General features: G+C 40.7%; 1 protein-coding gene across 3 annotated transcripts in view; it reads left to right on the top strand.

Annotated features, from left to right (window-relative positions):
- LOC124595761 (transmembrane protein 127-like) overlaps positions 1 to 24,871 on the top strand; it is a 39,498-nt gene extending 14,627 nt beyond the window's left edge. For all 3 annotated transcript variants that reach the window (XM_047134644.1, XM_047134648.1, XM_047134657.1), the window contains 2 exons: positions 16,518 to 16,652; positions 21,031 to 24,871. In XM_047134644.1, the coding sequence (XP_046990600.1) occupies positions 16,518 to 16,652; positions 21,031 to 21,209 (314 nt within the window). In that variant the 3' untranslated portion in view covers positions 21,210 to 24,871. The remainder of the gene's footprint in view (positions 1 to 16,517; positions 16,653 to 21,030) is intronic.
- Positions 24,872 to 26,971: the final 2,100 nt, after the last annotated feature.

Genomic DNA, 26,971 nt, shown 5'->3' with positions numbered 1-26,971 from the left:
AGCAATATTTTTTGATCTGGAGAGAGCATACGATACCTGTTGGAGGACAGGCATCCTCCGCACACTGTTCTCTTGGGGCTTTCGAGGTCGGCTGCCCCTTTTTCTTCGCGAATTTATGGCAGAGCGCACATTTCGAGTGCGGGTGAACACTTCTCTCTCCCGTACTTTCTCCCAAGAAAATGGGGTACCACAGGGCTCCGTGCTAATTGTTGTACTGTTTGCTATTGCCATAAATCCAATTATGGATTGTCTCCTTCCTGATGTCTCGGGCTCCCTCTTTGTGGACGATTTTGCGATCTACTACAGCTCTCAACGGACCAGCCTTCTTGAAAGACGTCTTCAAGGATGTCTCGATCGCCTCCACTCGTGGAGCATCGAAACCGGCTTCCGTTTCTCACCCAGTAAGACCGTTTGTGTTAATTTTTGGCGACGTAAGGAGTTTCTTCCGCCCTCCTTACATCTAGGTCCTGTCAACCTTCCGTTTTCCGACGTCGCTAAATTCTTGGGTCTTATGTTTGACAGAAAACTGTGCTGGTCCTCCCACGTTTCCTATCTTTCGGCTCGCTGTCTGCGTTCCCTTAACACCCTCCGTGTCCTGAATGGCACCTCTTGGGGAGCGGACCGAGTGGTCCTTCTCCGCCTCTATCGCGCCTTCATGCGCTCGAAATTGGATTATGGAAGCATAGTCTACTCCTCTGCTCGGCCGTCTATTCTTCGGCGTCTCGACTCTATCCACCACCGTGGATTACGTTTAGTGTCTGGAGCTTTTTACACCAGCCCTGTGGAAAGCCTTTATGCTGAGACTGCTGAACCTCCACTATCCAATCGGCGGGCAGTCCTTCTGAGTCGTTATGCTAGCCATTTGTCTTCCATGCCTGCTAATCCAGCCCATGACCTTTTTTTCGACGCCTCCCTTGATGTCGGGTATGCAGGCCGCTCCTCCTCCCTACTACCCCCGGGAGTCCGCTTCCGTCAACTGCTCCATTCTCTCTCCTTCCGCTTTCCTAAAACCTTCTTGACAACTTGGGGTACAGCACCGCCTTGGCTCCGTCCCCGGATCGACTTGCTCAGAGACCTTTGTCAATTTCCCAAGGATGGTACCCCTACACTTGTTTACCGTCGGGCATTTGCTGCTCTATGTGCACAAATGACGGAAGCCACATTTATTTACACCGATGGCTCGAAAACATCGTTAGGTGTAGGGAGTGCCTATATTGTTGGCGACACCCCAAATCACTTTCGGCTTCCCGACCAGTGTTCGGTTTATACTGCGGAGCTTTACGCTATTCTCCAGGCTGTCCACTACATCCGCCGCCATCAGCGGATACAGTACGTAATCTGCTCAGATTCTCTCCGCTCTCTCCTAAGTCTCCAAGCTCTTTACCCTGTGCACCCTCTGGTCCACCGGATTCAGGACTGTCTGCGCTTGCTCCACCTGGGGGGCGTCTCAGTGGCGTTCCTCTGGCTCCCAGGACACGCTGGTATCTGTGGAAATGAGGCGGCCGATATAGCGGCCAAGGCTGCAGTCTCTCTTCCTCGGCCAGCTATTCAGTCTCTTCCGTTTACCGATCTACGGAGCGGTTTATGTCGCCAAGTTGCTCATTTATGGCATGCGCATTGGTCAACACTTCCCCATAATAAATTGCGGGAAGTGAAAGCCCTTCCTTGCGCATGGACCTCTTCCTCCCGATCGCGTCGTCGGGAGGAGGTAATTTTAGCCAGACTCCGGATAGGGCACTGTCTTTTTAGTCATCGACATCTTTTAAGCGGTGATCCTCCCCCACTCTGTCCCCACTGCTCTCAGCCGTGGACGGTCAGACACCTTTTAATTGAATGCCCCTATTTTAATCCGTTACGCTCCCGTCTACAGCTATCGCCTGATCTATCGTCGATTTTAGCAGATGACACGCGCTCAGCTGACCGCGTTCTACAGTTTATTAGTGACAGTGAAATGACGTCAGTCATTTGAAGCTTTTTTTTGGGGGACAACCACCCCCTTTCTATAGTGGATTTTTAAGCATTCCTTCTGCCTTTAGTTTCTCAAATTTTATGACTTTGTTCCCATTGCTGCTGATTTTCAATTTCGTTTTTTTCCTGTTTTCTACGTCACGGGCTGGGCGCTAATGACCATAGAAGTTTTGCGCCCTAAAACCACAAACAAAAAAAAAAAAAAAAAAAAAAAAAAACGAACCTGCCGACAGGCTGGCCAAACAGGCTACATGGATACCGAGTGAGGTGGCGCAGTGGTTAGACACTGGACTCGCATTCGGGAGGACGACGGTTCAATCCCGCGTCCGCCCATCCTGATTTAGGTTTTCCGTGATTTCCCTAAATCGCTCCAGGCAAATGCCGGGATGGTTCCTTTCAAAGGGCACGGCCGACTTCCTTCCCAGTCCTTCCCTAATCCGATGAGACCAATGACCTCGCTGTCTGGTCTCCTTCCCCGAGGCAACCAACCAACCAACCAACCAGGCTACATGGAAGCTGCTTTTGGAGGTGGGCATCTATGAAAATGACCAATGTTCTGTCATATACTAAAGGGTTTTTTGGCTTTGGGAGTCGCACAACAAACTGCGTGTCATTAAGGAGACTACGAATGTGTGGAAGTCTTCCATGTGGTCCTCACTCAGGAAATCAGTTGTTGTCTGCCGGCTCTGCATTGGCCATATCGGGTTAATGCATGGTTACCTCCTCTGTCGCAAAGACCCACCTCGGTGTCACTGTGACTTACAAATGACGGTCGTCCACCTCTTGCTGGACTGCCCACTTTTAGCCACTCTGCGGTGGACTTTTAACTTTCCCAGCACCTAACCTTCAGTGTTAGGTGCCAATGCCTCAACAGCAGCTTTAGTTTTACGTTTTATTCGTGAGGGTGGGTTTTATCATTTGATCTAAGTTTTAGCACATGTCCTTTGTCCCTGTGTGTCCTGCACCCTAGTGCTTTCAGGGTGGAGGTTTTAATGTGTTGGAGTGGCTGGTTTCTCCTTTATACTCTCATGGTCAGCCAGCCGTGGTAATCTGTTCTCTTGTTTTTGTCTCTTCTACATGTTTCTTGTGTCTCTCTGTGGTTTTATTGTCCGATTTTTTTCCATTTTAGTGTTTGTTGCCCTTCTGTCGTTCTTGTGGTTTTCTCCTTTCTTCAAGTTGTGTTTCCTATGTCTCGATTATTTTACTCCCACCCTTGTGGAATTATTTTAGTCGAAAAAGGCACCGATGACCTAGCAGTTTGTTCCCTCCTCCTCCCTCCTCCCCCTCTTTTAAACCAACCAACTAACCAACATGAGCAGCAGCTCTGTGGTACCCAGCACTTACTCTCACATCCCTTTGATTCAAAATACAATTCAAATGCCTTTTGATGACTGGTGAAATGGTATGTCTGTGAGTCTGTCATAAACTCGTCATGCATGTAACAGAAAAAATTTGCTGAATTAACACACTTCCTGGACATCGCAGAGTATAAGAAATCCGCGAACATGCGCAAACAATATTACTCATGTTAGGAGATGTACAGTTATCAAGAATTGATACTATGTTATCTTATAGTGAGGTAGTCGATTGACTGATGCAGTTGCAACTTCCCTTTACCTATCTCAAGTTGCCATCTCCACCTCCCCTCTCCACTCCCATCACCAGGCTATAATATTCCTAAAATAATGGAATGTGTTAAAAACTGCGACAACATAAATAATGTGGCCGAGTGCAAGTGAAATTGTTTTTCCAGAACTAAGTTTAATTGATAGTGAACAATGGTTTTCACCATTGTCATCCAAGCACTGAACTACATTACAAACACACATTTTCATTACAAACACATATTTTTGTTCTGTGACAATCTTCATTGCTGCACTGTGTTACCAGCCAGTGTTGTAGTGTAAAGTAATTCTATGGAGTTAAGTTTGAAAGAGAAGAGAATAGAAGCTTTCGAAATGTGATGCTACAGAAGAATGCTAAAGATTAGATGGGTAGATCACATAACTAATGAGGAGGTATTGAATAGAATTGGAGAGAATAGAAATTTGTGGCACAACTTGACTTCTTCTAGTCAAGATCGTAGAGGGAGACCAAGAGATGAATACACTAAACAGATTCAGAAGGATGTAGGTTGCAGTAAGTACTTGGAGATGAAGAACCTTGCGCAGGATAGAGTAGCATAGAGAGCTGCATCAAACCAGTCTCTGGACTGAAGACCACAACAACAAGAAGTTTGAAATTACCTCTGTGGCAGTTAAATGTCACTTTTGTATCCCTTTTGTCATTTCTGTTATTGAATTCAGTGTAATCAGAAATTTCAAACTTTAATAGCAATTATGGCACTTTATACCAATAAGGGGTGCTATTTTTTAAAAGATATTTTGTCTGTTTTTGCTCAAGGTGTTGGTTCCTCTTATCAGTTTAGTAAACAGTAGAGATTCAAAATTGTATACAGTGATTATTCAGAATATCACAGTTGAAGGAATAGGTAATTTTTTCTTCAAACATTGAGTCCCACAGATGTGTTAATTTCAGTATAAAGTCATTTGGATTATAAATCAATGTGTTGGTCACATAATATTTAATAAAAATTGATAGCCCATTTTGGATTTTACAACTGCCGTCAGATCTATAAAAATCAGCAACATCACATAGGTGTTTAGTCAATTCATGATGTACTGATTACATGCCTGTGTGATGCTGCTATGTTTTTTTTTCACAGTTATGTCATTTATTTCTGCTTATCTTGAATCAGCCTTGATCTGTTGGTTACTTTTTTCCGACTAACACACTATTTGAATCTTTTATATTCGTGAGGTAACAATGAAGTGCCCCGACAAGACACTACTTAGCTTTTGCCCTTACTACTACCGTGTTGATACTTGATATGTATGCTAAATGTTTTGCTATTTGTGAACAAATTGGTGCCATTAGTAAAGGGGACTAGATTCGTCATTTTCACCCACTCTGGCATCCACCCAAAGGTGTGGGCATCCACCCAAAGGTGTGAACTTCAGTATGTGCATCATAGATATACTGTGTATGGACTTGGTGTCCCAGAGGTCATGCTGTCAGATATGAGATTCAAGACCTATGGCCATCTGTGGAAAACTTACTGTGAATGTTGGCTCTCTTATTGGCATTACCTATGAACTCTTAAAAATAAAATTGTGTGGCCTCTGTGGATGATTGTCGAACCATGAGACTAAGTTCTGAGAATAATTACAGTGTAAACTGTAGACTGTCTTGATTCAGTATTGTTTGAGGCGAGCATTCCAGAGGGAAGATTTTTGTTAAGAATCACTTGTTGCTTTTACAGTGTGGTCCCCAGTTGTACAAAAAGCTACAGTTTGAGAGTGCTACTGTTACAGTAAGCCAAATGGTGTTCATGAAGGGGCCCACAAAAAGTCTTAAAAGTGAATATTTCCAAGGTTTGTGTAAGTTGACCAGTTTTCGAAAGACTTTGCTGGTGTATTGTATGATCCGGTGATCCTTCAACCAAGTCCTCTTCTCATTAAATACATGTGTATATCTATGTGTACATATGACTTAAATTAATCTTGTATGAAGCTGACGTATCCTACATTATTCTACAAATGATCCTTGGAAAAATGCATGTCTACTACTTTGATGACCTTGTTCTCATTTTTTGAACTGGTTTCGGGCATGTGCTCTTGGTGCTGACCAAAGCTTTCATTCATGATATTCTAGTGTGCAGCTGCTTTTATGAATGTTCTGAAATTGTCATACGGTGAATGTGTCTTTCACTTGTTTATATTATGCCATCAATATGTGACAATCTGTAGCTCACTGAGAAATAATTTCTAAGTTCTGGGGTTTAAGAAGAAAATACATAATTCTGCCATCTATTTTTTACTTGTGTTATGACTTGCCTTACAATGTACCATCAAACGGGGTTACTTGACATACATTTTTTTATGTCTTCTTGATTTTATGAAGTATGATTAGTTATGTAATTGATAGAAACGGGTTTATGCAGGTCATCAGGGTTCTTAAGGCAAATTATAACCTCAAAGTAAATGGAAATCATGTTTATGACGTGTTAAAAATATTGTGTACAAAGTTAAGCCATTCAAGGTGTAACTTCACATAGAAATATACTTAGGAAGGTGTTCTGCATAATTGCCTCATAATGGGTAACTTTATATATATTGGAAATTTTAAATGCAAAGAAAACCTAAATCTGAAGTCAATTGACACTGGGGACCACACTGTAAAAGCAACAAGTGATTCTTAACAAAAATCTTACCTCTGGAATGCTCGCCTCAAACAATACTGAATCAAGACAGTCTACAGTTTACACTGTAATTATTCTCAGAACTTAGTCTCATGGTTCGACAATCATCCACAGAGGCCATACAATTTTATTTTTAAGAGTTCATAGCTTTATTGACGTGTTGGAACACATTACAAGAGTAAACGGAATATGGTGAGTCATTTCCATTTTAAGTTTTTGTGAAGTAAACTGAAAATGTTTCTGCTGTGTCCAGAGCACGACTTTCTCATACTTCACTTTCACAGCACATATATGGCAGTATGAGGTTCCACTAACCATAATTTCACTTAAGTAAAGATTGAATGTTTACATAAGTGATTGCAGGTGTTCTTTGAACTTCAAAAACCCTGTACATAGTACAGTAGGTTCATCAAGTAGGCCACAATGTCTTGGTAATTTATTTTGGAGATATCTTCAACAGCACATCCTGCAAATGTGTGTTTTGAGTGAGCTGTCTTCTTCACGAGTTTAACTGACCTCTCATAGAGAAGGAATTAGCATATTTCATCAAAATATGGGAGGTATTAGAGATAAAGTTAGTGAACTGCTTATAGATGTTGACTTAGACATTATTGATATATCAGAGCACCACTTAAATAATGTGACAGTTCAAAGGCTTCCTTCAGCGGAATACAGATTAGCTGGCTGTTTTTTTTTTTTTTTTTTTTTTTTTTTTTTTTTTTTTTTTTTTTTCCAAGGAGTTCTTAGCAGAGTGGGGTAGTGGCAATGTACATAAAAAACAGTATGCCATTTGAGTCCGTAGATGTATCACGGCACTGCACTGAACAGGTATTTGAAAGTTGTGCGGGGGCAGTTGAGTTTAGTGAACTAAATCTCTAACTGTTGTTGTTTATAGGTCCCCAACTCTGAATTCAGAGCATTTCTGCTCAAAACCAGAGAGGGTTCTTGGTTCACGTTATAGGAAGTACCAAAAATTAGTTCTATGTGAATATTAATTTTGTATGTGATTGTGCAAGAAAAAGGATGTTGGAAGATGTCCTAAATTTATATGATCTGACGCAGACTGTATTTTTTCCAACCAGGGTGGAGGGGAACAGTAGCACGGCCATAGACAATATTTTTGTTCTTTCTTCATTACTAGTTGGGCATTCTGTTGGTAAAAGGGTGAATGGCCTTTCGGACCATGATGCACAAATTTTAACACTAAATGATTTTTGTACTCAGACAAGTGTTGTGTATAATTACAAACTTGTAGAAAACAGCAACAGAGAGTTCTCTAAACATAGTCAAGGAACAAGAGTGGCAGGACATTTGTAGTGCCGATAACATTGATGACAAATATAATGCTTTCCTTAACACATTTCTCTTGCTCTTTGAGAATTGCTTTCCATTAGAACATTCTAAATGGGGTAATAGCAATAAAAGGTAGCTTGTGTGGCTTACTAGTGGGATAAGGATATCTTGTAGAACAAAGTGGGAATTACATCAAAATGTTAGAAATAGTCACAGTCAAGCTATGTGGTATGAAAATAGAATAGCTAAGTTATAGGATAAAATTAAAACTGGGTGGTCAGTTGCGAAGGAAGTGCCTGCTATCAAATGTACAGTTCGGTTTTAGAAGTGGTTTAAGAACTGAAAATACTATATTTTCTTTTCTCTATCAGGTACTGGATAGATTAAGGTTTCAAATGCTAGGCATCTTTTTTGATTCAGCAAAGGTGTTTGATTGTGTTGATCACTTGACTGGTTGCACAGGTAGCTGTGCTTTTGATAGGATAGGTGATGTTTGTGACCAGACTGGAGCAGGTGTGGTGGGAGAAAGTACAGAACAGGTGTTGCATCTAAGTCTATTACAGGGACATGAGCCATGAGGCAGGGGTTGTGTAAGGATGGACGAGTATATTGTTTTGGTTTGATAGGCAGCAGAATATCATTGTAGGAGGCGTAGGAAGGATGGTGGATAGGACATTTCTCATTTCAAGGCACTTGTGGCTCATATCCCTGTAGTAAAATGGGATGCAACTCTTGTCCCATACATCCTCCCAGCACCACCACCACCACCACCACCACCACCACCACCACCACAACCTTCTCCAGACTGGTCACAAACATCACCTATCCCACCAAAGGTGTGGCTACCTGTGAAACAAGTCATGTGATCTACAAGCTAAGCTGCAACAGCTGCGTTGAATCCTAAGTGAGCATGACAATCAGCAAGCTGTCTGTCCACACGAATGGTCACCAACAAACTGTGGCCAAGAAACAGCTGGACCACCCTGCTGTCCAATATGACATTCATCAGGTCAGTGACTGCTTCACAACCTGTGTCATCTGGATCCTTCCCACTAACACCAGCTTTTCTGAACTGTCGAGGTGGGAACTCTCCCTACAATATACTGTACATTCCTGACAGACCCTCATTGTCATTACCCATATAGCCTCTTTCCTGTTCCCATTCCTGCACTACTTAGCCCTCTGTTCCACCAATGCTTCCTCAGACTTTTTACTTGTGTCCTTTTCCACTATGCCTCTCCCCCCCCCCCCCCCCCCCCCCCCCAAATCTAACCTCCAGACTGCACCTTACTGCCCTATCCTTTTTTTACCTCGTCCCTGTACACTCCCACAAGCAGCACCTCACCATTCCCCACCCGTACGTTGCTATCCCTCCCCCTCTGTGCCCCAGCCTCCTCCTTACCCCCACCCAGTTGCCACTCTTGTCATGCACTGCTGCTCGCAGTCTGTCTTCACCTCCCAGAGACTCTGTGTGTGTGTGTGTGTGTGTGTGTGTGTGTGTGTGTGTGTGTGTGTGTGTGTGTGTGTGTGTGTGTGTGTGGGGGGGGGGGGGGGGGGGGGGTGCGCGCGCGCAATAATTCAGCATCTCATTCTAGTATTATATTAATGAATGTTAGTGTTGTTCTCAAACTATAATTGATCATTCATAAGGGAATGAATGTAGTGTGATGCTGTTGACAGTATGGCCAGCTGTTGAAAGAGCTGTCTACTTAGAAATCCTAGGATGGGCGCCACATACCTTTATTACACACTTCTATGTTAGAAACACTTTTCCACAGTGATGAATTACTCCCAAACATGATGCCGCAGGACATCAGTGAATGAAAATAGGAAAAGTCTGTTAACCTCTTGATGATTTCAGCTCCAAAATCAGATATTAACGTGTAACACAAAACTTGGATAAGTTAGATGTTTAAGGAGATCCGTAATACGGAACTTGTACTTCAGGTTCTTACCAGTAGAAACATCTAAGGATTTAGAATATCCTGTGTCAGTGACTGATTTTCCCTTGCAAATTATTTGTAATTGTGAGGTCAGGCTTGTGCATTATTGAATTGCATCTATTATTATTATTTTTTGCTAAATTCGATGACAGACCCTCTGGATAGAATCTTTCATTATTCTTCAAGTAACTATTATTTACAGTTTCAAATGTTTTACTCTGTTTGGCTCATTTATGGTATGTGCGTCGTCAGCAAAGAAAACTATTTCTGTTTCTTGGATATTTGATGGAGGATTGTTTATTCATTCAGTTGTCGAATTCTTTTGTAGGAAATACATTAAAAGTTATCTTAACTATTACTTACAAATTGCACTGCAATTATCTTTCACAAATCTTTAAAAAAAGAGCATTCCAGGCACCATCACCATAAAGTATCCAGCCTATTGACATACTACTGCTGCCTTGGGCACCACTATTCATCCCCTAACCTACAGACAGTGTTCCTCCTTCTCATCCCCTTATGGCACCCAGACTGTTCCAACACTCCTCTAAATCCAGAGCTGAAACATTCTCAGAACGCTGTTGTTTCTACCAAAATCCTTATCCCCACAGTCCTACACTCAAATTTAACCATGTTGGACTTGTCAAAGACCTGCTCTTCTCCCAATCCTTACAGTGGAAACACTTATCTGCCACCAGTGCTTCCAACTAAAGCCAATCTGAACCAAACATTGAACCCTACCACTCTCAGTTCACACTACTAAGCAACTGTGATCCTTCCCCTCTCTACCACCTAACCACCATTTGGTCAGCTTCCAGGAATTCCATACCTCCTACTTGGCCTCACCACCTTTCCCCAGGTCCCGTCCAAAGAAATCAACTTTGATCTGGAGACAGGACAGCCATACACATCCTCAAAACAGATCTTGGCTTTATCATCCTACTAGCAGACAAAGGTTCCAGGACTGTCATTGTTAATCACAGTGACTACCTGGTGGAAGGCCTCTGCGAGTTGTCTGGGCACCTCCACCCGTAAACTCGACCAGAGAGATCCAATCCCAGAACTCCAGCATAACCTCTAATTCCCGCTTAAAGCCTCAGACCCTCCCCAGAATCTATTTCCATTCTCACTCCTTAGACACTCTGCACACCCACCTATTACATGCTCCACAAAATGCACAAACCCAGCAATCCAGGACACCCCGTTGTTGCCAGTTATTGTGCTCGTACAGAAAGAATTTCGGCCCTCATTGACCAACACTTCGAACCTTTTGCTGAAATCTAGCCTTGCATATCAAAGATACCAACCATTCCTTCACCAACTCTCCACCACCACCCCTTTACCTCCTGTCTTATCACTATTGATGCCACTTTCCTACACACCAGTATCCCTTATGTCCATAGTCTTTCACTATTGAACACTGCCTCTCCCAACGTCTTCAGACTCCAAACCCACTACCTCAGTCCTAATACACCTTTCTAACTACAGGGTTATTACAAATGATTGAAGCGATTTCACAGCTCTACAATAACTTTATTATTTGAGATATTTTCACAATGCTTTGCACACACATACAAAAGCTCAAAAAGATTTTTAGGCATTCACAAATGTTCGATATGTGCCCCTTTAGTGATTCGGCAGACATCAATCCGATAATCAAGTTCCTCGCACACTCGGCGCAGCATGTCCCCATCAATGAGTTCGAAAGCATCGTTGATGCGAGCTCGCAGTTCTGGCACGTTTTTTGGTAGAGGAGGTTTAAACACTGAATCTTTCACATAACCCCACAGAAAGAAATCGCATGGGGTTAAGTCGGGAGAGCGTGGAGGCCATGACATGAATTGCTGATCCTGATCTCCACCACGACCGATCCATCGGTTTTCCAATCTCCTGTTTAAGAAATGCCGAACATCATGATGGAAGTGCGTTGGAGCACCATCCTGTTGAAAGATGAAGTCGGCGCTGTCGGTCTCCAGTTGTGGCATGAGCCAATTTTCCAGCATGTGCAGATACACGTGTCCTGTAACGTTTTTTTCGCAGAAGAAAAAGGGGTCGTAAACTTTAAACCGTGAGAGTGCACAAAACACGTTAACTTTTGGTGAATTGTGAATTTGCTGCACGAATGCGTGAGGATTCTCTACCATCCAGATTCGCACATTGTGTCTGTTCACTTCACCATTAAGGAAAAATGTTGCTTCATCACTGAAAACAAGTTTCGCACTGAACGCATCCTCTTCCATGAGCTGTTGCAACCGCGCCGAAAATGCAAAGCGTTTGACTTTGTCATCGGATGTCAGGGCTTGTAGCAATTGTAAACGGTAAGGCTTCTGCGTTAGCCTCCGTAAGATTTTCCAAACCATCGCTGTGGTACGTTTAGCTCCCTGCTTGCTTTATTCGTCGACTTCCGCGGGCTACGCGTGAAACTTGCCCGCACGCGTTCAACCGTTTCTTCGCTCACTGCAGGCCGACCCGTTGATTTCCCCCTTACAGAGGCATCCAGAAGCTTTAAACTGCGCATACCATCGCCAAATGGAGTTAGCAGTTCGTGGATCTTTGTTGAACTTCGTCCTGAAGTGTCGTTGCACTGTTATGACTGACTGATGTGAGTGCATTTCAAGCACGACATACGCTTTCTCGGCTCCTCTCGCCATTTTGTCTCACTGCGCTCTTGAGCGCTCTGGCGGCAGAAACCTGAAGTGCGGCTTCAGCCGAACAAAACTTTATGAGTTTTTCTACATATCTGTAGTGTGTCGTGACCATATGTCAATGAATGGAGCTACAGTGAATTCATGAAATCGCTTCAATCATTTGTAATAGCCCTGTATATCTTGAACACACTACTATGTCTCCTTTGAAGGGAAGGTGTTCAAACAAATCCACAGTACAGCCATGGGCACCTGCATGACACCCTCCTAAGCCAACATGTTTATGGACTGTCTAGAAAACCTTCCTACCTCCCAACACCCCAAATCGCTTGTATGGTTGAAGTTCATTGTTGATGTTTTCAGGATCTGGACCCAAGGCCAAGACACCCTGTCCTCAGACCTTCACAACCTCAACACCTTCTCTCACATACACTTCATGTGGTCTTCCAACCCATTGTGCCACCTTCCTGGAAATTTATCACCTCCTCTCTGATAGCTCCATCTGCACCTCTGTCCACACATAACTCACCAACCTACCATCCCCTCCACACCAAGAAATCTCTTCCATACAGCCCTGCCGCCCATAGACAGTTATCTGTAATGACAAGAAGTACCATACCCACTATGATGGTCTCGCAGTGGTCTTCACTGACACACTATCCCCCAGACCTAGTCCACAAACAGATTTTCTGTGCCGTATCCCATCACATCCCCAATCTTCCCGCCACCCCTAAGAACCAGCTAAAAAGGAGTCCCCCTCGTTACTCAATACCATCCCAGACTGGAATGTATGAATCCCATACTTCGTCAGGGCTTTGGTTATGTATCATCTTCCCATGAAACAGTTTGAAAGATTCTTTTGTAAATGTATCAAAAGGCATGAAAATGATCTCTACTATTTGTGACCTAACTGCATGGAAGCACAGAGAAGAGGAACTCTGAACATCTCACCAGTAAATTAGAGGTGCTGAAAAATAATTAATACAGTTTTTAAAATGGATTTAAATTAATTATTTGTGTTTTGACAAATGTGGGTTCTTTCAGTATGCTTTTAAAAATTCATTTTGGCTCACAGCCAATGCACAGCTAATGCACGTGTGTGTGTGTGTGTGTGTGTGTGTGTGTGTGTGTGTGTGTGTGTGTGATAAAATCATTAATTGATGATATTTGGACGTTGGCAGATGCGGCTATAGGGTTGAATTTCTTTTGCTGTGTATTTTACTTCTAAATACAAGAGATCTGTTATTCTATTAGGTTCCAAGTAGAAAAATGGCACAATGCATGTGTAAATCATTGCAATAATGATGAGCAACTGATTTTAATGCTAAATATGAAACTACTGAATATAACTTGCCTGCTCAGTTGTTCGAGAAATGTTCAGATGTTTCATCTCTAATTGTCTTGTTGTTGAAGACAAGTTAAATCCTAATCATTCTTTGATTCTTTTTAACATATGGAAAAGTGGTTGTTAAACTAAGGAATTAATGGTAGAGTTTTTTAGTGTAACATTTATTTAAAGTTACCTCAAAATCAGATATATTTTTTGCATTTTTATAAACGATGTTCCTATGGAAACCAAACTGAAAATGCAGGTCTTTTGTGAGTGGGATGGTACATTTCATAGTGTGTGTGCGTGTGTGTGTGTGTGTGTGTGTGTGTGTGTGTGTGTTGATCTTATGTACGAAGCATGTTCAGTATTAAGTGCATCCGATCTTTATACATTTTTTTAGAAAAAGTGCTATTGGAATAAAATTACAGGATTTTGTTGGTACACTTGTTGACTATTATTTGTTGACATAATCATCATCCCATCCAGTGCAAGTGATGACCTGTGACACAAGCTCCTTTATGCCCTCCTTGAACTCTCCCGCCAGCCCCGTCCCCCACTTCAGAACTTCTTTCTACACCTGCTCATCAGTTGAAAATAACTTTCACACATACACTACTGGCCATTAAAATTGCTACACCGCGAAGATGACGTGCTACAGATGCGAAATTTGACATGAAGAAGATGCTGTGATATGCAAATTATTAGCTTTTCAGAGCATTCACACAAGGTTGGCGCCAGTGGTGACACCTACAAGGTGCTAACATGAGGAAAGTTTCCAACCGATTTCTCATACACAAGCAGCAGTTGACTGGCGTTGCCTGGTGAAACGTTGTTGTGATGCCTCGTGTAAGGAGGAGAAATGCGTACCATCACGTTTCCAACTTTGATAAATGTCGGATTCTAGCGTATCGTGATTGCGGTTTATCGTATCACGACACTGCTGCTCGTGTTGGTCGAGATCCAATGGCTGTTAGCATAATATGAAATTGGTGGGTTCAGGAGGGTAATACGGAACGCTGTGCTGGATCCCAATGGCCTTGTATCACTAGCAGTCTAGATGACCGGCATCTTATCCACATGGCTGTAACGGATCGTGCAGCCATGTCTTGATCTCCGAGTCAACAGATGGGGATGATTGCAAGACAACAACCACCTGCACAAACAGTTAGACGACGTTAGCAGCAGCATGGACTATCAGCTCGGAGACCATGGCTGCGGTTACCCTTGACGCTGCATCACAGACAGGAGCGCGAGCGATGGTGTACTCAACGATGAACCTGGGTGCACCAATGGCAAAACGTCATTTTTTCGGATGAATCCAGGTTCTGTTTACAGCATTGTGATGGTCGCATCTGTGTTTGGCGACATTGTGGTGGACGCACATTGGAAGCGTATATTTGTCATCGCCTTACTGGCATATCACCCGGCGTGATGGTATGGGGTGCCAGTGGTTACACATCTCGGTCACCTCTTGTTCACAGATGACAAACTGTGAACAGTGAACATTACATTTCAGATGTGTTACGACCCGTGGCTCTACTCTTCATTCGATCCCTGTGAAACCCTACATTTCAGCAGGATAATGCACGACCGCATGTTTCAGGGCCTGTACAGGCCTTTCTGGATACAGAAAATGTTCGACTGCTGCCCTGGCCAGCACATTCCCCAGATCTCTCACCAATTGATAACGTCTGGTCAATGGTGGCCGAGCAACTGGCTCGTCACAATACACCAGTCACTGCTCTTGATGAATTGTGGCATCATGTTGAAGCTGCATGGGCAGTTGTACCAGTACATGCCATCAAAGCTCTGTTTGACTCAATGCCCCGGTGTATCAAGGCCGTTATTACGGCCAGAGGTGGTTGTTCTGGGTACTGATTTCTCAGGGTCTATGCACCCAAATTGCGTGAAAATTTAATCACAGGTCAGTTCTAGTATAATATATTTGTCCAATGAATACCCGTTTGTCATCTGCATTTCTTCTTGGTGTAGCACTTTTAATGGCCAGTAGTGTATATGTCCTCAGGGAAGTGAAAAGATAATAACCTGAAGTCACCAAGGCAGGGAATAAGGGGGTGGTTCAAAACATCCCAACGAAAAAGAGTCTAATAGCATCTTGGTGGATAAAGCTGTGTGAGGATGGGCATTCTCATACAATAAGCACAATTGTCTTGTCAGTATTCCCTTCCTTTTGATTGAATACTCCTGAGCACCAATGTGACGATTGTGTTTTTGTCTTGGGTGTGTAATGAGTCATGTACATTTCATTTCCAGTCACAATAGAGTTCATAAAATCCTTACCTTACATTTAAAGTTGCTCAAAAAACTTGTGGTTGCTATTGACCTGAATTTTCTTGTGCTATTCTGTCAGCTGTTTTGGGATCCATCTTGGGCAGTTTCCAGTAAGCCAGTTTTTCTGTAAGTGTCTTACTTAAAAGAATTGTGAATAGTTGTGGAAACATCACAGAAATTTCATCCTCTGCCGATCAGGGTCTTCATGAACAGTTTTAATGTTTTATTTTATTTTATTTGTTTTTTCCCCTACCAATTCATCAGCGAAAATTGATGGTCTTCCACCCCTCTGTTATGAACATTTGTTCTGCCTCCACTAAACTCCCTACACCTCTTAAACACACTCTTTCTGTACATAACACCTTTGCCGTAAACTGTTTTGATTCGTGAAAAAATTTTGGTAGGTGTTATTCCTTCCATGAGTAAAAAGCAGATCACAGCATGTGGCTTGCACTTTGTTGGATTTCATACTGACATCTTTCATGCAAATGGGATGTACAACATGATTTTACATGAATTTGTGATTTTACATATTACCATATACCTGCGATGCTTGCTCTGGTCAGTGCCGCCCCCCCCCCCCCCCCCCACTCCTACCACTCAGTTTGCCAACCTTAAAAAAAAAAAAAAAAAAAAAAAAAAAAAAAAAAAAAAAAAAAAACCACATCCCATTATGATCACATTACTCTTACTTTCTGAACATGTCTCATTAGTTGGCCATATGTGCAAGTGACTTTTTGTAAAGTTTGTGCTCTCATACTTGCTCTCTCCCCCTCTCTTTCCAGTTATTTGTGTAGTTGCCATTATTGGACTGTGCTATTATATCACAACGTTACTGCAGAGAGTAATTCAAAATTCCAACCCGGAAAGGGAAGTGAAAGTTGCTTACGAGTATGGTTGTTACACCATCACAGCAGCAGGTAACATATTTTTCATTTATGTTAATTTTTAATTATGTATTACAGTTAGAAACTTATGCTCTTGTGTTAATAACCTATTCAAATGCAAACCTGTTATAATTTTGAAACACAAGCTGTATCTCTGCTGTATATACTGTCTTCATCATAGCCTTGTAAAAGAACCTAAACAAATCACACTGGCACCTGAAACAGTGTCAGTATCTCTTATTAGCTCCACTTCCTGATCAGCACTCTGCATCCTATATACTATGGGTGAGAGCTGTACAGGTTAGCGGGGGGGGGGGGGGCTTTCTGATTTGAAAAATGCAAAATAAACACATGGATCATGTTTTTAAACAAATTACTCCTGAAGTATTAAATGACTTTAGTGCTTTTGCAAAATAAAATGTGGGGACTGATCAAGCATCTGAAGATAATATGTATAAAAGAATGGAATACCTCTGTGCTTAATGTGCACAATGTGAAGTTTTAGAAATGCATCATGGTCGGACATCTGACTAAATTCTCTTTGAGTTCCATTCACTTATGGAGGTACCATAACAATTTTATAATTAAGGTCGATGTGGTTCATGGTGTGGGTTTCTGTTGTCATGCCCTAGTTCATGAACTATGGGCAACATATGAATGGCCAAGTAAGTGGTCCTGACAGTCGGGATACCAGTGACTTTGGAATAAGGCTCGGCATCTGGACATATTCTGAGTTGTGGTCACCTTTGTGCTGAGACGGCAAAGACTACCAAATCCACCAGATACTCCCTCAACCGTTAGGGGTACAACTCAATGGGACGCGGGGCAAGTAAGGCTAGCAACCTGGTTCCGTGGTACTTTAAATATGATGCTGGCAACGATCAGAGCAAAATGCCTCGGACCTTTGAAGGTGACAGAGTCCCTCCTCTAATTGACAAACCAGGCACTCCTAAGATACGACTCTGCAAACAAATGGTAACGAGATGGAGAGCTATTAATATCAATGGGGGCTACTCTGGGAAGAAGGTAGAGCTCTCAGAGGCTGCAAGTAAGATGGGGCTGGACGTTTTAGCTGTTAGTGACATTTGGGTAAGGGGTGAGAAAGAAGAGGAAGTGGGAGAATACAATGTCTACCTGTCAGGAGTCAAAGTAGGAATAGCACAATGGGGTGTAGGACTTTACATGAGGAAAGAAATGGAACCCAGCATAGTTGCAATAAGGTAAGTAAACGAACGACTGATGTGGATAGATTTGACAGTGTCTAGCAAGAAAATTAGGATTGTCAGTATATTCACATCGTTAAGGGACAGATCGAGATAAGATGGATAGTTTTTATGACACACTCAGTGATGTAGTTGTTAGAGTAAAGGACAAGGACAGTGTTCTGCTCACAGGTGATTTTAATGCCAGGATTGGAAATCGAACAGAAGGGTATGAAAAGGTTATGGGTAAATTTAGAAAGGATATGGAGACCAACAGGAATGGGAAACAACTCTTGGATTTCTGTGCCAGTATGGGCTTAGTAATCACAAACTCCTTTTTTTAAAATAAGAACATTCATCGATATACTTGGGAAGGCAGGGGAACCAGAACTGTCATTGACTATATAATAACAGATCAGGAATTCAGGAAGGCTGTGAGGGACACGTGTATTCAGGGGATTCTTTGATGACACTCATCACTATTTAATCTGCAGTGAAATTGGTACTGTGAGGCCGAGAGTGCAGGAGGTCAGATCCATATGTAGGAGGATAAGACTGGAGAAACTTCAGGATAAGGAAATCAGGCACAAGTACATAACAGTGATCTCAGAAAGGTACCAGTTAGTTGAATGTTGTCGATTACAGTCATTGGAAAAGGAATGGACAAGGTACAGGGACACAGTACTACAAGTGGCTAAAGAATGTCTTGGAACAGTAGTGTGTAAAGGTAGGATGAAGCAAACAGCTTGGTGGACTGACACAGTCAAGGCAGCCTGTAAAAGGAAAAAGAAGGTGTATCAGAAATGGGTACATACTAGAACTCAGGTAGACAGAGAAAGTTATGTTGAAGAAAGAAAAAAAACCAAACAGATGATTGCAGCATCCAAGAAGAAATCTTGGGAAGACTTTGGAAACAGCTTGTAGACTTTGGGTCAAGCTGCTGGTAAACCATTCTGGAGTGTAATTAGCAGTCTTTGAAAGGGAGGTAAGAAGGAAATGACAAGTATTTTGGACAGGTCAGGAAAACTGCTGGTGAATCCTGTTGATGCCTTGGGCAGATGGAGAGAATATTTTGAAGAGTTGCTCAATGTAGGTGAAAATACGATCAGTAATGTTTCAGATTTCGAGGTACAATGGGATAGGAATGATGACTGAAATAGTATCACATTTGAGGAAGTGGAGAAAATGGTCAATAGATTGCAGTGCAATAAAGCGGCTGGGGTGGATGAAATTAAGTCGGAACTCATCAAATACAGTGGAATGTCAGGTCTTAAATGGCTACACAGGATAATTGAAATGGCGTGGGAGTCGGGACAGGTTCCATCAGACTGGACGAAAGCAGTAATCACACCAATCTTTAAACATGGAAACAGAAAAGATCGTAGCAACTGCAGAGGTATCTCTTTAATCAGTGTTGTGGGTAAAATCTTCTCAGGTATTGTTGAAAGGAAAGTGGGAGTATTAGTTGAGGACCAATTGGATGAAAATCAGTGTGGGTTTAGGCCTCTTAGAGGTTGTCAGGACCAGATCTTAAGCTTACGGCAAATAATGGAGAAGTGTTAAGAGTGGAACAGGGAATTGTATCTATGCTTTATAGATCTAGAAAAGGCATATGACCGGGTTCCTAGGAGGAAGTTATTGTTTGTTCTACGAGATTATGGAATAGGAAGCAAACTGTTGCGAGCAATTAAAGGTCTTCACATGGATAGTCGGGCAGCAGTTAGAGATGATGGTAAATTGAGTTCATGGTTCAGAGTAGTTTCAGGGGTAAGACAAGGCTGCAACCTGTCTCCACCGTTGTTCATATTATTTATGGATCATTTGTTGAAAACAATAGACTGGCTGGGTGAGATTAAGATATGTGAACACAAAATAAGCACACAAAATAAGCAGTCTCGCATATGCGGATGACTTAGTTGTGATGGCAGATTCGATTGAAAGTTTGCAAAGTAATATTTCAGAGCTAGATCAGAAATGTAAGGACTATGGTATGAAGATTAGCATCTCCAAAACGAAAGTAATGTCAGTGGGAAAGAGATATAAACGGATTGAGTGCCAAGTAGGAGGAACAGAGTTAGAGCAGGTGGACGGTTTCAAGTACTTAGGATGCATATTCTCACAGGATGGCAACATAGTGAAAGAACTGGAAGCGAGGTGTAACAAAGCTAATGCAGTGAGGGCTCAACTACGATCTACTCTCTTCTGCAAGACCAAGTTATCTGTGCACCATTCAATCTTTGACCAACTTTGTTGTATGGGAGCGAAAGCTGGGTGGATTCAGGTTACGGGTATGAAAGTAGCTAGGATGACTGCAGCTACTAGTAGATGGGAACAATGACTGGAGGGTGTCCACAATGAGGAAATCAAAGAAAAACTGGGAACGAACACTGTAGATGTATCAGTCAGGGCGAACAGGCTTAGATGGTGGGGTCATGTTACACGCATGGGAGAAGCAAGATTGCCCAAGAGCCTCATGGGTTCAGCAGTTGAGGGTAGGAGGAGTTGGGGTAGACCAAGGAGAAGGTACCTGGATTTGGTTAAGAATGATTTTGAAGTAATAGGCTTAACATCAGAAGAGGCACCAATGTTAGCACTGATAGGGGATCATGGAGGAATTTTATAAGGGGACTGTGCTCCAGACTGAATGCTGAAAGGCATAATCAGTCTTAGATGATGATGATGATGATGATGATGATGATGATGATGATGATGATGATGATTGATGTTTTTTAAGCATGATTAAAATGCCTTGGAACATTTCTTTACTACTGAAAATGTAATTTTTATTTCCGTTCATGGATATTTCATTGGGTCTTTCTATGTCTCTGCCATGTGAAATTTAATTCCATACCTGAGAGGTAAAGGGGCATCCTTTTCACAGTTTCAGCTTATGACCATTTTTATAATTCAGAAACTGCTTCACTTGTTCCAGTCCAGGACTGATTCAGGTACAGCCTAAATTGGGTGGAACTGTAACACACCTGCTGCCCTTCATACAAGAATGAAATCATGCGTGGGAGTTACAAATATGACTAAGGTGAAAATGAGGAAATTGAACTTAGGCTTTTTTACCTCTCAGGCATGGAATTAAGAGACATAGTTTGAACTTAATGTACTTTATGTATTTTTATTCCATTCTGATGTAGTGTGTAACTAATTTTATAACAAAAGCTGCCAGTTTATTGATTTATCTGTTCTAATTGTTTAAGGTGTGGTTGCAGTATTTGCAACAGCAAGTAATCTCCTCCAGTATTACTCGCCAAATGAAGACGCAGAGCGTCAGAGAATCTTTGGCGATTGGGATGGGCTGGAAACATTCTCAGTTGGAGGGTGGGGCAGGGGCACTCCACTAGAAAGCATCCCACCTCCACCACCGTACTCTCCATAAGTTGATGTGGAACAGTCCTTAAAACATCCTGTGATACTTGCTTTATATTTTATGTAGCTCATTAAATAGTCCTAAACCATATGTGCGTATGCGTGTAGTACTTACAGTGACTTGGTCGTTAAATGTTGTAGGAGAATAGCTTTGTTGAATGTTATGTGAAATTTTGTTGTTATTATTATTATTTTTTTTTTTTCAAAAAGCTTTTCCATTACAAACAGTACACGGATCTCAGTGTACAAAAACATATACTTGCTTGTATTCCATTGTAAATCACTGCATATTTTTATCTAAATGCAACTCATCCTTGTGCATATCACCATAAACTGTTATTACTTTTTTTTGTTAAATATGTGCTTAGATTAAGTTTTAATAGGTGTATGTCTAAGAGAAGAGACTGCATTTCATTGCACTAGCTGCATCTGTACATTTCTTTAAAAAATTTCTTACTGAATTCTATTTTAAGAAAATTTTTGAGTATCTATATGTGTCCTTTGTGTATGATCTCCAGCACAAAAGTGGTTGATTTATTTTTATTTTTAGACATGTTTAAATACAATGTGCTTGATTACATAATAAATAAACTATTACATGAATGTTATGTGGGAACTAAACAGTTTATCAGTGGTTTTAAGAATAGGTATACATTGATGGTACAATAATGATAAATGAAATGAGGCACCACAGGCTTGTTTGATTATTATATCTCAGGAATACGGTAAAACAAAGTTCAAACCTCTACTTGTTTTATAACAACAATTCTGAAAGTGTCACATTTGGAATATTAGAGGTTATAGATCATTGTGAATAACGTGGGCTCAGAGAAATTTCTGCTTTCTACTGTGTGAACAGAACTGATGGATGAGGTGAAACATAGTTTTAACGAAACACAGGAAACAGAAGTTGCAGGTTTTAAGTGGAGTTTTATATCTATAAATCTATTAAATGCCTAGGTGTGTGTGCATGTACGCATGGAGAGTTGTATACTGTGGCTTAGAGAAAAATAACAAAAAGTGGTTGACTAAAAGATAGTTTGTATGAGAGATATCCCTAAATTTTTGTTTTGTTTGGGACACTTTATAGTCTCTTGCCCCCTGCAGTTCTTTATGCATTAAGAATTATGATTAATTCGCATTCACAGTGCGGTTCATTTCGTGGTGTGGTATCTGGTATCAGTGAGAGGGAGTTGTTTCGGTACTCGGCACAGATAGTGAATAGAGGAGTAACTAGAACCTTTCACTTCAAATATCATCATCATTTTTTAAGATTACAAATGGATAAGGGGCATAGTCATCTTGGGAATACAGAAGACAATAATTTAATGACAAAATGCCATATATTATTAGTCACAGTAAGACTAAAATGAACTATTCTATTCGTGTTGTTTTGCACCTTATCTTGCAGCCTGCAAACAGTTTGATTTGTTTAACAAAACTGACTGTACTTGCTGTGCTGCAACACTAAATTTGAAATAACACTGTTGTAACTCCAGGCACATACTTAACTGGGTTGGACAGGAGTTAGCCATTAACTTGTCAGAAGATAGTCAGAATGATGATTTGAAATTGATCCTTGATAATAATGCAGTTGATTATTGGTATATTTACCATTTTCTTTCACCAACTCTATAACTGTGTTACTTCCCTACTGACTGTACACTTATTGCAGGGTAAAATGTCAGTTAATGGATGAAAATAACTTGTTGCCCTTGCTAAGTGACATACAGTGGTGATAAAGAGTTTTAGTGATTGTACAATTTCTTGTGCTACATATTTATGTTCTGTTTCATGCAGGCCAGACATGCGGTAATTTCTGTGTTATGTTTTGCTGCAGTGTTTCTGATTCATCTGACTTAGTGTATATTTTTCCATTCCATGTGGTGATTTTTAGTGAAACTTGTCATCTCCAAGAGTGTCAAGTTTCCAAACAAAAATTTCAATCATCTGCCTTTGAGAAAGTTTATAGTGTATTGCAGAATTTCTTTGAAAATTTGTATAAAAAGGGACAATGATGGTTCAGTAGTTGTGAAAATATGTTGGGTACCACAAGTGGCTCTTTGGGTGTTAAATTGTCTTTTTCTGTCCTGTTAGATTGCATCAAGTTTTCATCTGGCAATACTTTGAGTGAATTAAAAAAGTTAGTGGTTCAGATTTGATATTAAACTATGAGTCATCTTGAACTGTTCAAGTCAGATGATTCTCAAATCAGAGCAAGACAAGAGTTTGTCATCTCCAGTATAATAATCCCTTCAGCCTTCAATGTATTTGAAATGAGACAATGTTAATTACAGCACATTTCACATTATGTTCAATTTTGTGTTGTGTATAGTTATTCAAATAAAATCATGAACAACAATAATTTTTTTGACAAAGGCATCTGCTTTTCAAACTGGAGCAGAACAGGGTGGAGAAAGGGGGTGGGGGGTGTGAGAGATTGAATCCGAAGTTGCTGCAATTTTCTGAACTTCCTTTATCAGATTAACAATGGAGAACAGGAAGTAGAAGATACTGACATGCATGATACAGGATTTCTAAATCTTTTCCTTCACTGTGGGCTCTGCGTATACCTTTCTTTTGGTGTTCTCTGTCTTTGTACTGACAATAAATTAAGTAAAATTACAATTGTAGGAAATTAAATGAGTTTTTAAACTTGTGTTACACAGCTCAGCTCCAATTATTTTCAATCCAGTGGCTGGAAAGTGGACACACTGCTTATGTTACTACCATTAACAATTTATTGGTACATCATAAAAATTTGTTATTGCTAAATCTGAACTGAAATAAAATATCATTTTGCTAGAGGTGTTAAATTGTCTGCAATGCATTATTATTCTTTACTGGAATAAAGTAATGATATACTTTGCATATATCCACATTTCTGCAGCTGGGAAAGAAAAATATTGTTGAAATTCTGTTTTGTAAGTGCCATATAATTAATTCCTTTGAGTATGATTTAATAACAAAATCTGTTAATGTATTTTGCTTATTATTCAGTATTATTTTGTATCTGGCCTGTTATTAAACTTCTTGCCTGTGATATCATGGTGATAAATTGTTTTATTGTTGTATTTTTCCTTAAAGATTCATTGATTGCTTTTGCATGGACTGCATTTTTGTAAATTTTGTACAGTATCATAATATTTCTGCAGCCACTCTTCAAACAATGTATGTAGAGGTACAGAGTTGCCTAAAGTAGTCTCTCGAATTCTGCAATAGTTAAACCCTTGACTTGTACAATGTTTATAATTGCCTGGACATTCTATACCTGTAATGGTGTGTTGCATTTTAGGAGGAAGATGATCATTTGTGAACATCATGTTTTCTATTAATGTTATAAAAATTGCCTGTAATATGTAAGGGTGCCCTTTGCCACTGAGCATTCGTTAACTGTTGTGTTATTGATGTTACAGTATAGCCAGTGTTGTTATTTTTAGTGTTTGTTCTCCGTTGTACAGTCCAGACAACACTGTTTTTTAAAGAGACATTTATGTGTTGTAAACATTGTTACTGCTACCATTAACATTTATTGAAGTAATATTTACCTCTGCAACATCCATCCTGTAAAGTTGTTGAGCCAGAAAATATTTTATCTGAATTATATTTTTGAAAATGTCTTGTACATATTTTATGCAATGTATCATTAAATATTACAAAATATTTTCCTCATGAGGTTTTTTCCTCTAATGAATATCCAAACCCCGCCGGCATTGTCTCCTTATCTGTAAAATATCAGCAGAAATTGCACATAAATATCAAAGCGCCAAAAAAGTGAAATCCATAGGAAATGTAAAAATAAAGAACATGAGGTTATGCAAGATGATGAATGCACTCGTATACCAAATTATTTGTTCTGCTTATTAGTTGAGAATTCCATGTTAGGCGAAAAACGGGGCATATTCTACTTGCAGATGGAATTATTTTGATTAAATACAAAATGTGTTTGTACTAATAATTTCCGCTAAAAATTCTTTCATCAGTCTTAATAACTAAATACCAAATAAAAGGCTGAGATCTACCCCTGATGGATACAAAATTGTAGGAAACTCTAACAGAAAAAGCAATATCGACTTCGATGTATGTAACAAAAACTCTAAGTTCTCTGATGATTTCAACAGTCACACCTTTGTAAACAATTTTTTGGAGAAGTTTCTAAAATTTATACCCTGTATAAAATAGGTAATGAATCAAATCTCACATGGCAGCAAGGGAAAAGCAAGTCTTACTTTCCTTGATAAAATCTGGCCATACAGGAGGATTGGGCTATGGTGTTGTACAACCACTCCCAGTGCAGAGAAAGTGATTAAGGCAGTAGGTCCTTACAAAACTCCGTTTATAGGTCAGACATATTGCAGCACTCATTTTGGGGTGAGAAAATTCCTGGAAGTGAGCCAGGTCATGATTTGCAATAAGCATAGGGCAACAGATATACAACCACTCTGTGAAAGTCACATTGCACTGATTTTGGTGGGTAATTCTGGTAGTACTATCATTCCCCCACTTCCCTGTTCCATTCGCAAATCGTGCATGAGAAAAATGACTATTGACAAACCTCCCTATGAACTCTTAATTTCCAGTTTTCTGATCACGGTCATTTTGTGAGATGTGTGTCAAGAAATAACATGTTCCCTGACTCTTCTTGAAACGTTCACTTTCGGGATTACAAACGTAAATCTGTAGTGCCTCTGTTGTGGCATCTGCCACTGGGGTTTACTGAGCGTCTTTGTAACATTCTTGTGCTTGCTAAACAATCTCTTAACAAACTGTGCCATTCTTTTATGGGTCTTCTGTATCTAGCCTCATAAGCCATACATAGGAAATGGTCTTACAAATGTTTTCTTTAATACTCTTGAAATGAATTTCAGCCTGGCCACTGCTTTTCTTGCAATTAATTTTGTGGTCATTGCACTTATAACTTATTTTGGATGGCTACGCCATGGTGTTTGATGGTTGTTACTGATTCCAGTGATGTTTTGCCATTAATGTAATGGTACAGTACTTGGTCTCTTTGTCTATTTGTGTGGAACACAGTATATTTATTTACATTCAGCATCAACTGCCATTCTCTGCACCAAATGTTGATCTCCCATGGGCCTTGGTGCAATTTGCTACAGTCTTCTGATGCTGCAACCTTCTTACAGATAACAGCATCATCTGTTAAGAGCCTAGTGTAACTCCAAATGTTACCCACTAGACCATTTACACATATCGTAAACAGTAATGGTCATGTAATGCTCCCTGGGTGTATTCCTGAAATTAATTTTACATCTACATTTGCACTCGGCAAATCACTGTGAAGAGTATAGCAAGGGGTACATCCCATTTTACCAGTTATTAGGCCTCTTTCCCCCATTCCGTTCACATACGGAGCATGGGAAAGAAGATTGTTTAAGTGTGTGTGTGTGTGTGTGTGTGTGTGTGCGCGCGCACGCGCACTGTAATCGGTCTTGTCCTCATACTCCTTGTGAAAATGATGCAGAGGGGTTTGTAGTCTATTCCTATCATCTAAAGCCAATCCTTGAAAATTTGTAATTAAGGGCACGCAAACACGCAAAACACATCCACCATCCCCTCACCTAAACTCAGTAGACCACCCAAACAGTACGTATAATGTTTAATTAATATATTTAATGATCTAATTTATTCACCCTGACAAGGAGACCTCACTTACCGTGAGGCCATTCTCTAGGATTGCCTTCGGCTGTGCGTCTGAGCAGGACTTTGAGGTTTTTATTCTATTGAGATATCACATATAAAGTTCAGGCGGAG

This window comes from Schistocerca americana, chromosome 1 (assembly GCF_021461395.2).
Source record: "Schistocerca americana isolate TAMUIC-IGC-003095 chromosome 1, iqSchAmer2.1, whole genome shotgun sequence".
Classification (NCBI taxonomy): Eukaryota; Metazoa; Arthropoda; class Insecta; order Orthoptera; family Acrididae; genus Schistocerca; species Schistocerca americana.
The sequence above is the reverse complement of the archived record's forward strand: the minus strand, read 5'-3'. Positions and strand labels throughout refer to the sequence as shown.